This window comes from Antedon bifida, chromosome 7, assembly GCF_963402885.1.
Source record: "Antedon bifida chromosome 7, ecAntBifi1.1, whole genome shotgun sequence".
NCBI lineage: Eukaryota > Metazoa > Echinodermata > Crinoidea > Comatulida > Antedonidae > Antedon > Antedon bifida.
Genome location: NC_136232.1, coordinates 10,835,515 through 10,849,851, shown reverse-complemented (window position 1 = coordinate 10,849,851; position 14,337 = coordinate 10,835,515). Strand labels below are relative to the sequence as shown.

General features: G+C 31.5%; 1 protein-coding gene across 10 annotated transcripts in view; it reads left to right on the top strand.

Annotated features, from left to right (window-relative positions):
* Positions 1-13,812, top strand: part of LOC144847378 (MAP kinase-activating death domain protein-like) — a 39,516-nt gene extending 25,704 nt beyond the window's left edge. For 5 of the 10 annotated variants that reach the window (XM_078703682.1, XM_078703684.1, XM_078703683.1 and 2 more), the window contains 12 exons: positions 2,159-2,215; positions 2,444-2,575; positions 5,543-5,850; positions 6,086-6,242; positions 6,674-6,859; positions 7,155-7,306; positions 7,548-7,655; positions 7,744-7,908; positions 8,149-8,245; positions 8,542-8,648; positions 11,667-11,736; positions 12,126-13,812. In XM_078703682.1, coding sequence (XP_078559808.1) covers positions 2,159-2,215; positions 2,444-2,575; positions 5,543-5,850; positions 6,086-6,242; positions 6,674-6,859; positions 7,155-7,306; positions 7,548-7,655; positions 7,744-7,908; positions 8,149-8,245; positions 8,542-8,648; positions 11,667-11,736; positions 12,126-12,307 — 1,721 coding nt within the window. In that variant the 3' untranslated portion in view covers positions 12,308-13,812. The remainder of the gene's footprint in view (positions 1-2,158; positions 2,216-2,443; positions 2,576-5,542; positions 5,851-6,085; positions 6,243-6,673; positions 6,860-7,154; positions 7,307-7,547; positions 7,656-7,743; positions 7,909-8,148; positions 8,246-8,541; positions 8,649-11,666; positions 11,737-12,125) is intronic. The other 5 variants (XM_078703689.1, XM_078703681.1, XM_078703687.1 and 2 more) reach the window with 3 other exon arrangements.
* Positions 13,813-14,337: the final 525 nt, after the last annotated feature.

The following is a 14,337-nucleotide window of genomic DNA, read 5'->3' as shown; positions in this document are numbered from 1 at the left end:
TGATATCACTTGAAACTGTCCAGTAAAATTCACTGATCTCTAAAATAGCATTTAATTACTACAGTACAGTATACCAATCATATTTGTCTCATATGTCATGTTGTATTTTCTCTCTGCACGCCCGCTATTTTGGAACAGAGAGTAAGCAAATCATTCATCCAAAATCATATTTCTCGATCCTTTCATTTCTTAGTTTGTCTTTCTACTGTCATACCTCTTGTTGTATATCTGCTGCTATGAAGTATTCTTTATTTAAATAAAAGCATTTTTAGTTTAAAGTATTTTTTTTTTATTTTAGTCCTGACCATGTGACTTGTATATCTTGGTCATGTGATTAAATCTTGCACTTTTGTACACAGAAGCCTAGTGCATGTCGTAAAAGAAGATTTAATTTAATTTTTAGTTTTTAATCTACTAATATAACACTTTTTTCCCCGCACCTCATAAAATTAAATAGTTCACCAAAAGGTCTTATTTGTAACTTGTTTATTTAAAACAGTTTTTTTCCTATTTCTATATGAGAAAATAAATTTTAAGATTTTTTTCATTGACCCCAAATGTAAAAATTTATAAGAAATATATTTTATATAATTTTTAAATATATATTATAATATAAAAGAAACTATTAACCGCCCAGTGATGTCTGGAAATTATTTAATTACATAATATATAATTATATTTAGATAAAATCATAGTTTTAAATTATTTTTTAATGAAAGTATTCTACTAACCAGCATTTGTTGTGTTATGTCTACTCCACCAATATTATCTAACAGAGTGTATAACTATATTATTTTAACATAGTATCTTCTTTAAGTACTTATTTTGTAGTATGAATCACTGTAGTATAGAGTATTTTCAAACTATCTGCAACATTAGCAGCATAATGTAGAAGAACTTAGAAGAACTTATATTAATGTGTCACATTAATATCACACATCTCCATTCAATTTTTGAAGAAACATTGCAACTTTGAATTGTGTCTATATATATAACATTTTGATTATGCAGTATCTGAGATTGTTTTACAATACACTACCCGTTTAAACACAAGAAGGGGATGACTGGAGATTATCCATTCTGACAATAGCGACCTTTAAACTAGGCAGCTTTAAAATTCATTCTGCACACGCTCAAAAACATATCAACATGCTCAGAATGACTTTTAGACTCAATAGTTGTATTGTCTTGTAAAACTATAACTAAAGCTATCATAGTTTTTCAGAGTTCTTTTATATTACTGCTAGTCGTTATAAGGTTATTATAGATTTAGTCATTTTCACTTTTTTTTAGTTTAATATTCTTTGTATGAATTTTTTTGTGCTCATCTTTGATGGTTTGTTGTGTGTACAACATTTTTTAAAAATTTTATTTTCTTGCATGACTCCTTAAAATGACCGTGGTCAGTTAAATGACCATGGTCAGTTTGTTGTGTTTGGCTTGTGGTTCATAACTGCTAAAATATGCTTTCATACAATTGTGGTGGTTGAATGGGGATGAAAGGTGATAGAGATAGAGGGTTTAGAATTTCATATTGATGGGTTATAGATGCTGTAGTAAAAGATTTGAAAGGTTGTAAATGTGTGAAATGTTGTTTCAAAGTGATAAACGAAATGAATGGATTTGGGGCAGAGAGTTGATTAAAAAAATAGTAAAATAGTGGGTTGAAATGTTGTAGTAGATAACTTGACAGTTTATATGGAAAGTAGATGAGGAAAGTATATTAATTATATAACAGGAGATGAGGTGGGGACAGTTGCGAGTAAGTGAGTATGGTCACGTGAATATGATGATATTATTGAGTGTGAATAGATATTTTGAGATGTTTTATAGTGATATTTTCTTATTGTTATATCTACACTTTATATTCTTTTTGAGATATCTTCCTTTGTACATGCAATCTTACATTAATGAATAATGTTCTATATATAGCAAATTCAATCAATTATCAAGTTTAATAACATAGCCGTTGGCATAAAATAGCATTAAATATTAAAATTCAAATTTACCGTAATGTATGTCAACTCTGTAACACATTATCAAAGATAAATTTTTATTTTAACAAACTTTGTTCAATGTTGCAACACTTAATGTATATTATTTTCAACTTTTCCAGTTTTTGTAGCATATGTTTTTATTTACTTTGTTTATTAAACAGGTTGGCAACGTGGGAGAGCTCGCAACCAAAATGAAAGCCCAGTACCTGAAGAAAACGGTAAGAGTCATTGGCATTTTTTTATAAATTTTGCATAATAAATTTGCATAATAAATTTCTAATTTTTTAATTTTAAAAAATCTTTGATTAACATTACATATTTGAAATATTTCATTAATACAGTACATGTAGTTTCATTACATGCATGATTAGGTACCCATTATTATTAATTTATTCATTTACTAATTTGCATATCACATTACTAATTTACATAAAACTTGCGATTAGAAGGTAGCAAAGATGACGGTGGCAATAACAGTTCGTATGAGATGATTGAAGAGAATGAGGCGCCGATTGGTAGTTCAACTGGAGCTGGTGTGTTTGGTGCTGTTGGAATTGCGGCGGGCGTGGCTGTCACCGGTATGTCTTTTGCTCATTTTTTCAACATCCATCACTCACTTTTGCAACATTTATCCAATCATTATTATTATTAATTATCTTTCACCATTTGGTTCCAACTGGTAGCATCATATACTTTATTATTACATTATGCAGCGCTTAAAACAACAATCAAATGATTGGTACAAGAATACTACTCTACTAAAAGTACTAAATAAACACTAATTTTGAATTATATTATAAAATAATTGAATTGAACTTTCATTACATTATGTACCTGGCATTTTTTTTCTGTTCTTCTATAAATATTACTTGCCAACACAGTGAAATTATAACACTAATAACTAACTACTAAATACATACAAAATCAAAAGAAAAAAATCATTTAAACTATGTGCATTCATGATTTATTTTCTTGTATTTTAAAAATCCTCAATACGAACAATAAATATTATATAAAATCATTTTCATGTCACCATTTTTTATTATGTTCATTTTCTAATGACATCTTTTGCGTTCCATAGCCAAATCATATAGCATAATGTATTTGAATATCCTTGTTAAACAACTTTCTCCATGCCCTCTCCCCCAGCTTTTGAAAGTTTAATGAGACTTGGTAAGACAAACTCACATTATACGCTGCTACCACTCAAGTCATGTAATATTGTGGCCATGCTGGTGCTCTAACTCTGTCTATGATTTTTAAATGTAATAATCAAAAAAACATAGTTGACGTTAATAAAAACTTGTTTTTTAATTACTCTTAGAGTTTGATAATATTTTAGAAATGTGAAAACAAATGTAAAACAAAACACTAGAACCTGTAGGAAAATCTTAATGTTTAGATAATGTGCTTTCACTGGAACATTAATTTGGCTCTCATCACAATCGGTCAACACATTAATGTTCGTTTATAACCTATGAAACGATAATTAAAGTAGACTTTTGTCAATATTTTGGTACACATATCACATGTGGAAATATTGAGTAGATTGACTATTTTATGCTTGCTTTATTTTACTAATACTTTGTTTTAATTCAAAAGTGGTGTTCAATTTTTTGTTTAAATTATAGGACCTTAAAAACTAGTCTTTTGTTTTTACATTGACTATGGTAGTTCAGTAACAATTTAAAATTTACCATTTCTCATCATCTTAGTGAAGATTTGTTCTGTATTACCTCTGCCAAGGAGGTTATATTTTTGATACTAATTTTATGTGTCATCATTCTTCATTTCCAACCTCAATTCACCATTTGTCATCAGCATCATTACAACAATACATTTTGATCTTAAATTTTCTATTTGAATACAGTACGTCCAAAATACTTTTATTCTATTTTAAAGAGACAAATCACAATTTTCATTTTCTAACCATATTGTATTTTTTCTTTATATGAAATATGGTTGAAAACTGTGTGATTTCCTAATTCTACTTCTTTCTAAATCATTTACAATTCTCTTTTTTCCCCAGTTGTTTACTAATAATTGTTACTGCTTACTTTGCTGTGAAACATTGTATTCATCTAGCATGTATATGTTATATACTATTTCTTCAGACCTTACATTTCAAATTTGTTAGGGATCATGTCAAACATTATTAAAATCTGTTACTTCTATTGTACCATTTAGCATGTGTGTTTCTTATAAAAAACAAACACAAATATTTTGTATCGATTGATTATTTATTTATTTCCACTGAATATGGTAACAAGTTGTCGTAGAACAATTTCAGTCCAATTTACTTGTGGGCCCAGGTGCCAGAAATGTTCTCGCGGCTATACTAAATTTGCTAACTAAATACAAGCAGGAAAGAGTGAAAGTCCACTCTACCTTCCCTGCTACAGGAGAACATTTTATACAAATGAATAGATGACCTCATTTGCATAATTACTCCATCCTGACCTTAATCAAACCTTTACCATATTCAGTGGAACAGTAAGCTCTATCTATCTCTGTATCTAGCATGCTCTATTTCTAACCATTTGTGTATTTTTTTCTTTGTGCTGCTGTAAAATTGCTGGTGCTACGATGCTGCACGCTTTTTCATCAAAATTTAAAGGAGGTTTGTTCATACTCATGTTTATTATTTTTTACCCAGCTTTATGCAAATGAGCTTTACCCACATGATTGCTTTAATATGCAAATGAGCTTTTCCCATATTTTTGCTTTAATATGCAAATGAGCTTTACCCACATGTTTCCTTTATGCAAATGAGCTTTACCCACATGTTTGAATATGCAAATGAGCTTTACCCACATGCTTGCTTTATTTTTACACCATGTACTGTGTTTACCATAAACACTGCTTAGTGATAATATTCCTAGGATGTGTTTTGGGAGTATAATAATCAGGAAACATTACTTGGTTTATTACATTAATATGAGATTACTATAGCACATTACAGTAATCCCAGCATTAACATTATCACATTCGTGTATTTATATGCACTATGATGTTATTTTAGTAGAATTACTTTTGTTAAAATAAATGCTTTTTAACTGATGAATATTTCTGTTGTAAAATGTGATGAAACTACTGAAATCATCTATTCAGAATTAAAAGCGTATTAAGGCAAAGACTTAATATAGTGTTGTTAATTAACAACTCTCCAGTCTTAGTACTATATATTAGAGTATGTGTGTAGCTTAATGTTTGTCAGAATGTACTGTAATGCTCACAGATATCTATTTTAACATTTCAGTTTTATTTAAACTATTGTCAATACTGTGTTTGTTTTCAATTTGTATTATAATGTATGGGAAATGTATTTCTTTTGGCAAAGTTTTCTGTATGAAGTCATGCTGTTTCGTTTTAAGGGTTACCTTGCAGTTCTTAAATATATTGCTGGGGTGTGAAGCAAGTAGGATTATTATCAAAATGGTTGTAGATGCTTATATTTATATCATCTGACGTTCTTCAACTCCTTTTGGATCTTCTATTGTGTTAAATATTTGAGAGTTTTACATAAAATTGTTCAACATTTATAGGTGCAATGGGAAGTAAAATAGACACTACCCCATTGACAGGAAACTCACCAGTTAAATCAAAAAGTTCCGCAACCGAAGACACAGCTCCGGAACAGCCTGTCAAGAGTCGTAGAAAACGTTCATTAAGCATGGACTCGGAGGGCTCCGAGGGCAGCACGCTCGTTAGCAATACAAGTTCGGAAACAATGGGTAATGATGACAGTGATCTAAGTTATAACGACGGAGATGGAAGGTCACACAACAGGTCAAGGATTAACCATCAGTCTATCAGACCGGTGTCTGACAGTGAGATTGAGTTGAATCGGGATGTAAGCATTTAATTATTTTTTTTGTTTGTTTGTATTTTAACTCAAATTTTGCCCATTCAAAGTTGGTAAATAAGAAATTTCTTCTTGTTAGTGGTTTACTGTATAGTAGATAGGTAGATATAGTAACTTTTTTCTCAAATTGGATTCAAAATTTCTATCAATCTAAAAAAAAGACCTATTTTGTAGGTTATTCCTCATGGTGACCCACTAATGTCTTTCTATTGTTTATTTTTAGGTAAGTTTGACTGTAAGTCCGCCTCACCCCATCAGTACATTAACAGCAAAGAGCTGCTTCAGTGCAGGGTTCAGATATCACAAAAACAAGATGATTTCAACAGACTCTGACAATGCTGATGGTATACTGAGGCACTATGTCTTTGAGGCGTTAATAGGTAAAAATAACGTATTAAAAACAACTGAATAATTTATTATGTAGTACGGTTTTATTGCCAAACTTCAATTTTTAATTTACTGTACTGAAGCGAGTGAGTGGCCGAGTAGTACCGTAACAAATAACCATACTATCAGCAAAGGGCTGAGACGCACTCGCCTCATAGTTCTGGCTGTAAAATGATACAAATCTTCTCAGATAAGGAATATAAACCATAGGTCCATTGTGCACAAAATGCTATTGTGTCCAGAACCCAGTTCTTCTTTTGGAAGAGTAGAGTTCTACTGGTCCATCTCAGCTCCTGTAATCCGAATTTCCTAAAATATATTTCCTGAATATTACATTATACCCACAGCAGTTTTGCAGTAATTTGCCTTTGATTACTTTGATTACAAATACAAATTGTAATAACAATGAATGTTTTTGTATCAGGTAAGGACAGATCTACTTTATGGGACCAGCTGCAGTTCTGGGAGGATGCGTACCTGGATGCGGTTGCCGCGGAGAGAGACGCAGTCGGAATGGATCAAGGACCATCAGAGATGATCCATCGATATGAATCACTTGGACAAACTGATAAGAAACGGCTTGAGGAAGATGAAGACAAGTTGTTATCTGGTGGGTAATATTGGTATTCTGCTATAAATATCATTCATGACTTTTATTTTAAGTTTCCCACTAAGACTCATCGCAAGGACATAAAGCGCAATGTAAATAATTTGAAGAATCACAAACATTTTGTCAATTCGCTTGTGCTGCTCTTAATATGGTAGTGATATATATCATCATGTCCATATATGGGCACATCACATCAAGTTTGATAGTGTAGACAAATATTTCACACGACAAAAAACTAATCCTAGAAAAATATTTAGATTATAACGAATCTATTAATTTGATTTTCCTTTTACAGATACCTTGTATAACATGATAGCCTTTATGGTAATGTTAAAGGTACCAAAACCAGACATTAAGAAGAAGGTTCGCCGTCTCCTTGGTAAATCCCACATAGGATTAAAGCACAGTGCTGCTGTTAATAATCTACTGGATCAGATTAATAATCTTGTAAGTTAATCCTAGTGTTGGTGAGGGTGTTTGTGAGTGAAAGTCTTTGGTGGTATAGTTTAAGGTTGTGATGGCATTGACATTTACCAGTGGAACTGTTAGATATGTTACAGTTCAGAGTTTACATATGTTGTTAGTACAGTAGCTGTGTTGCATAGTGTTGTAATTGTTTGTGTAGTACTGTAATACCAGTCATAATTAATTAAAAATAGTCTCAGATTATATCATATATTTTTTTTAGCATGGCAATGACATTGACCTTCGACCTTCAGGAAGTCGTCAGATGCGCAAACATTCATTTGTTGTTCACGCAGGCAGTGACAACAAAGGAGACGTTCTTTTTATGGAGGTATTGTACTCATTTTTTCTAAAAAGTTGTTTCTTACATCATTGTTTCCTGTTGACCCTTTGACCTCAAATGTCTCATGTATTTTCAGGTTTGCGATGATTGTGTAATTATCCGTAGTGGCAATGGCGCCATCTGTGATCGTTGTTGGTACGAGCAACTGATCAACATGACATTCTGTCCGAAAACTAAAGTGCTGTGTCTTGGAAGACAAGTTCATGGAGAAACTCGTCTTGATAAATTCTACACAAAAAAGGTTTGTTTTATTTGCACAAATACAGGTATATGATGCTATACAGTCAACTCTGCCAATACCCGTCTCTCTGAAAACCAGAAACTCTCCCAATACCAGACTTTTCTTGGGGACCAAGGTGTCCGGTATTGGGAGAGTTGACTGTATTTAAATGATCAGGTAAAATACTGTTTTCTGATTGGCTACTGTGTTTTTCTTCTGCTTCTCTTCAATCAATTTTAGTAAAATGGTTGTTTTTTTTAGTGCAAAGAACTATACAACTGTATAAAGGAAAGTATGGAGAAAGCAGCCAGTAAGCTCAAGAACGGAATGTCTGGAGGTAAAACAAAGCAACCACCAAGTTAGCTCATGTTTCTATATTTTCAACATATAATAATCTAGCATATCTAATATGTATGATGATGTTTAAAGAAAAATAACTGAATGCTATGTTAAAAAACAGCGAGTCCATTTAGGCTGGGTTATTTACCTGGGTGGGTTGACATACTCACCAATGTTAGAAATAATTGGCACAGAAAAGTAACTTACCTACAGTAGTAAATATCTAAACATGAACAGCCCTGACTCAATTATATAGTTTCATGCATATGTACAGCTTTAATGTTTTTTACATACATTTTTTTTTTTTATTTCAAGAACCTGAACTTGGAGGAGAATTTCCAATTCAAGATATGAAAACTGGCGAGGGCGGTCTTCTACATGTAACTATGGAAGGCATTGGACTGAAATTCTCACGTTCAAAGGTCAGTTTAAACAAGCGCAATGAACAAAGAATTAAAATGTCTTATTCTTGTAGTTGAATACTATTCAAATCCCTGTGGCATGAAATAAGTGCATGTTGATACCAAATGCTACATTTATGTGTTGTTCCAGACTCTCTTATCATTCTAAATAAAAGATTTAATTTTTGTAACAAGACTCAAAGTAGAGAAAGGCCACTCATGACCACATCATAGCTATTCCCTACCCTTGCTTGAATCTATACCATTCCTGATGCTACTTGATGAAGCTAAATTATTTTATGAAATTTATGTGCTTTTTTTTATCAGTCACCATATCAGCGGATTTGTAGAATGCAAACGGATGTCTAAACGACATCTTCCATAAGCTGCAGCATGAATGTTAGGATGTCTGTGAAATATGCTTTTGTTTTGTGAAATACATTAGAAATGATCAACAATCTTCAGAATATTTTTGTTCAGTTTCACATGAAGCTGTAGTTTGTAATTACAATTATGGTTTAATCATAATTTCCATAGTGATATAAAAAAAGGGGTATTGACAACTATTTAGTATGTTTTATGCATTTAAATAATGAATAATTATGCTAATTAAGTAAATATGCATGTTAATACAGGTGGATAATGAAATGTGTTCCCATATAAGTTTGAAAAGGAGATGAGTGGCGATAGAGTTGTGTCAACTTTTAAACTTTTTTCACATTTTGTTTTCTTTTTTTTCTCACATTACAATATGCATGGCAGGACAAAGAGGTATATTCTATGTTGAAAACCATTTGTTTTTAAGCTAAGCTTCTGTTACCATAGCGACACTACTCTATTTAACTCAACTTGTGTAAAATATAAAAAAACGTAAAATATAAACAAATTGGACAAAAACTTATTAATTATTATTAACCAACACATTTAAAATAACCAAAGCTTTAATTAATTTCATGAGATAGTACCACCACATCATTCAAAATATGTTATCCTTCACTTTCGGTACCACAATTTGATGCCTAACACTACAAATTGAGAATTTTCTAAATGAAATTGTTAGTAGTATTGCCTACTACAAATTGAAAGGTTTTCTATAAACAAAATTGTTGTTAGTATAGTACACTAGTTGATTTCTGATGGTAGTGTGGTTCTGCAACCCTTTGTTATCCTTGCCTCTCCATATTGTTCTGCCTTATTGTGTTCAAACCTAATAAATCCACCTTGTATGCTGCTTACATATGTAATTATTTTGTGATATTATTTTCTATTTTTTTTTTCTTAAGTTTATTTTTACATGAGTACTTACTGTTTCTTTGGGTCATTTGTTGTGTTTTGTATCAGTGTAACAGGTTTTAGTTAGAATGGTAAGAATCAGGGAAGAGTTGTAATTTAACTCTTCCCTGGTAAGAATTATGTCTTCAAACCATGCATGTAGAGAACAAGATAACTCAGGCTGGGATATTTTAAATTAACCCCGAGTCCATCATCAAAGCAGTTTGTATATTATCCTCTAGTCCACACTTCTTTACTGGACAAACTTGATGCAAACTCTTCTATTTGTGTCAGACTGTACCCATTTTTGGTGATTTAATCTCCGGCCACATGATCTGGTGTTGGTGTAAATGTGTGTTGGCCGAAGTGAGTCGCTTTGTTGGGGTGGGCGTGCTGACTTGGAAAATACATTGGTGTTTAGAAGTAGAATTGGGTATTAGAACGATGTTTAGTGTTAAAATGTGTAGAAGAAGTTAAAAGAATTATTTTAATTTAATTACAGTGCTGTCAATATCTTTTATGAATATAAAATCATTGGATTTAAAATTTGGTTTTATTTTTTTATTTTTACATCAAATTACTCGATCAAAAATGTATATTTTGTCAATTGTCAAAAATATACTCTGGTATAGCTACTAAAGTCAATGGGTGGAGCCATCATTTTTAATTTGTGGTTACCATTATTAATGGTCTTTCACACTTGTTCCGGCACGGTTTTGGTTTTCACAGCGCGGTCACGCGCATATAGGTTGGCGCATAGCCGAGTGAAAACGAAAAACATTGACTTTCGATTTGATTTGCCGGCGTCGGACCGGTGTCGGAAAAGATGTGAAAGACCCTTTATATTAGTGATTACTATAACATGTTTTCTCACTTACTCGATCAAAAATGTATATTTCGTCAATTCCTCCTACACTTGGGAGGTACCTTAGCTTGGGGTTGGTAGTATTTTTAGGATGTATATGTTGGGATATTATGTTAGTAGTGGCATAGGGATATTAGTATCTTTATGTTAGTGGTAATGTAGAACCTGTGTTGGAATAAAGTTAATTGTTGGTAAATGTTTGTGTTCAGGATTCAAATGTAGTGAAATATTATGTGACCAGATTCTTCTGAGTTCATGTCGAAAAGTGTATTACACGAGACATTAAATGTTTATATTGATTTTAATCATAAAATAATATTCCTATTCCATTCAATAATAATTTAATATTCCTGGCATCATTAAAACTATATCATTGAATACTATATTATACACTTTTTAAATAACTATTCACTCTGATATAAATTGAGGGTTTCTTACTTTATATTACAGGGGCGGATCCAGATCGACAAATTGATAAAAATACACACTTTTTCCATCAATAGGGAGGGAGAAATTACCCCATCTTGTTTCACCTTGGATCCTCCCCTGTATTGAATGTGTTTATTACTTCATTTCAGTATTTAAACATTTGTACCATAGAGATATTATTATGTTTTTACTGAATGGCATTTTGGGCATATAGTACATAGATCTTTTATATTTCATACACTAAAATATATGACATGATAATTGTTTTGAATTTATGATTTTTATATATCATTATTTATTTGTTATGGGTATGACATTTCTGTAGTCTGTAGTAATGTTTAAATGCTTGGTATCTGCTCCCTACTTTTATAGAAAAAACTTTTCTTTAAAAAAAAACATTTCATACAATTTGTTGTGATGTCATTGTCATATTCTGATTATGTTATTTAATAAATATTTTATTAATTTTTCAGGCTTTTATTGAGTTGAAAGACATTAAGGAGTACAAGACAAAGAATGACATTTTTATTTTACATGAATACGGTAAGTTGACACAGCTTAAAATGAAAAAAAAACAAAAACAAAACCAACAATGATAGTAACCACTAAACATGTTTAGATAAAAATACAATAATTCATTCAATTCATTTTTAATTTGTAGTTACCATTATTAAGGGTCTTTCACACTTGTTCCGGCACATCGCATATCGGTTGGCACATAGCCGAGTGAAAACGAAACATTGACTTTTGATTTGATTTGCGGGCGTCAGACCGGTGTCGGAAAAGATGTGAAAGACCCTTTATAATAGTGAATACTATAACATGTTTTCTCACAATGCCAGGGCCTTAGTTCATATCCTTGTAAAATCCACTACAAATGATATTTCTAATACTCCATTTATTAACTATTATCATTCATTTGTTTTTGATAGATTCATCCAATAAGAATTTGATAAAGCGTAGATTCCGATCATCGATGGCGAGCGACATTGGTTACGCCATGCTTTGTGTGTTTTCATACGTTGCAGCAGCCAAAAGTGGAGATGCTACCAACCGCAAAGAACATGAGGCTAAAATGGCAAGCACAAGACTGGAGTACATGAAAGCAACCTAGTGGGATTGTCACTAATGGATAGAGCAACCTAATGGGATTGTCACCACTGGAAAAAGCACCCCTATGGGATTGTCACCAATGGAAGGGGAAACCTAATGGGATTGTCAACAATAAAAAAAAGCAACCTAATGGGATTGTCACCAATGAAAAAAAAAGCAACCTATGGGATTGTCACCAATGGAGAAAGCAACCTATAGGATTGTCACCAATGGAGAAAGCAACCTAATGGGATTGTCACCAATGGAGAAAGCAACCTATGGGATTGTCACCAATGGAGAAAGCAACCTATGGGATTGTCACCAATGGAAAAAGCAACCTATGGGATTGTCACTAATGAAAAAAAGCAACATCACCAATAAAAAAAAGCAATGGAGAATGGAGAAAGTAACCTAATTGGATTGTCACCAATAAAAAAAAAAAGCAACCTATGGGATTGTCACTAATGAAAAAAAGCAACGTCACCAATAAAAAAAAAGCAATGGAGAATGGAGAAAGTAACCTAATTGGATTGTCACCAATAAAAAAAAGAGCAACCTATGGGATTGTCACCAATGGAGAAAGCAACCTAATGGGATTGTCACTAATGAAAAAAAGCAACGTCACCAATAAAAAAAAAGCAACCTATGGGATTGTCACCAATGGAGAAAGCAACCTATGGGATTGTCACCAATGGAGAAAGCAACCTAATGGGATTGTCACCAATAAAAAAAAAAGCAACCTATGGAAATTGTCACTATGGAAGAACCTTTCAAAATCTAGTTGTCCTGTTTGGTTTATGCTTTGTATTTACTAGTTGGTCCTTTAAAGACATTACATTGCTACCTACCAACTCTATGCTGTAAAAATAACAACTCAACGAAAAATAAACATATACTAGAAAATATGATCTTATTTATTTAAAATTATTTAAATGTGTTCCTAACTACGATGGATTTAAAATGCATTCTTTATTTATCAACCCTTTTTTCTCTGGATAATGTAATTACTAAATATATTTGAAATATTTATGAGGTGAGGGGGCTGTATGTATTGAGTGTATCTGTAATATTGTGCAATATTTATATTCCCCTTCAAAAGTGATTCTAAATAATGAAAATAAAATTTAAATAGCAATAGTATAATTATGTCTATTGTATAAATTGCATAAATATCTAATTTATATAATAATGCTATAAATAATATTGCTCAAATATTTTGAAAAATAAAATATGTATTATGAATGAAAATAGTAAAACTAAGGCAGTTACATCTCCTTGGTGCGTCGTATATGGGATGGTATGGTAAAAATATATTTGTATTTAAATAATGTATTTCATTTTTTACTTTCTTATTTAGTAGTTGTAAAAGATATTATATCATTTTGTTAGAATAAAGTATACGAATTATAATAGATGTTATATAAATTTTATTTAAATTTAATTATTTTTAGTTATGGCAATTTTTGTTTGCTCTGTGAATTCCGCCAGTATTCGTTTGTAATAAATTTATCCTATGTGTAGAAATTATGAAGGTGTTTGCTTTTTGTTGTTTTATGCCGAATGGTTTTTAATTTAATCTGAAATCACAAATCAAAAGAGCAAAAAAAGAGACACATTAAGATATCTGAAGTATTGTATGAATGGATGAAACAATAAATAAATGAATGGATGAAATAATATTAGTTGTGTTTAGGATACATAGGAACTTATAAACATTATGGAATGGTTGGTATAGCCAAAATAAAAAAGAAATAGTGTCCAAGATAAATATAAAGAAAGAAAATGACCATTGTTGATGAATTCAGACCTCGCCGTTTACATGTCACACTCTTTGTCATAAAAATAAAAATGTGACAGAAGACAGAATTAATCGCAAATAAATGTTTGTTATCTCAAGTACTTTTGTTGAATGGCAGGGTGAGGACAGAGAAAGGAATTTGAGTTGTAATGCTCACGCAAAGGATGAGAAATACGTTTGGCTGATTATCCTGTAAAAAAAAATATGTATCTTTATTTCTATTATTTATGTAATTGTGTATATATTTGTTTTGT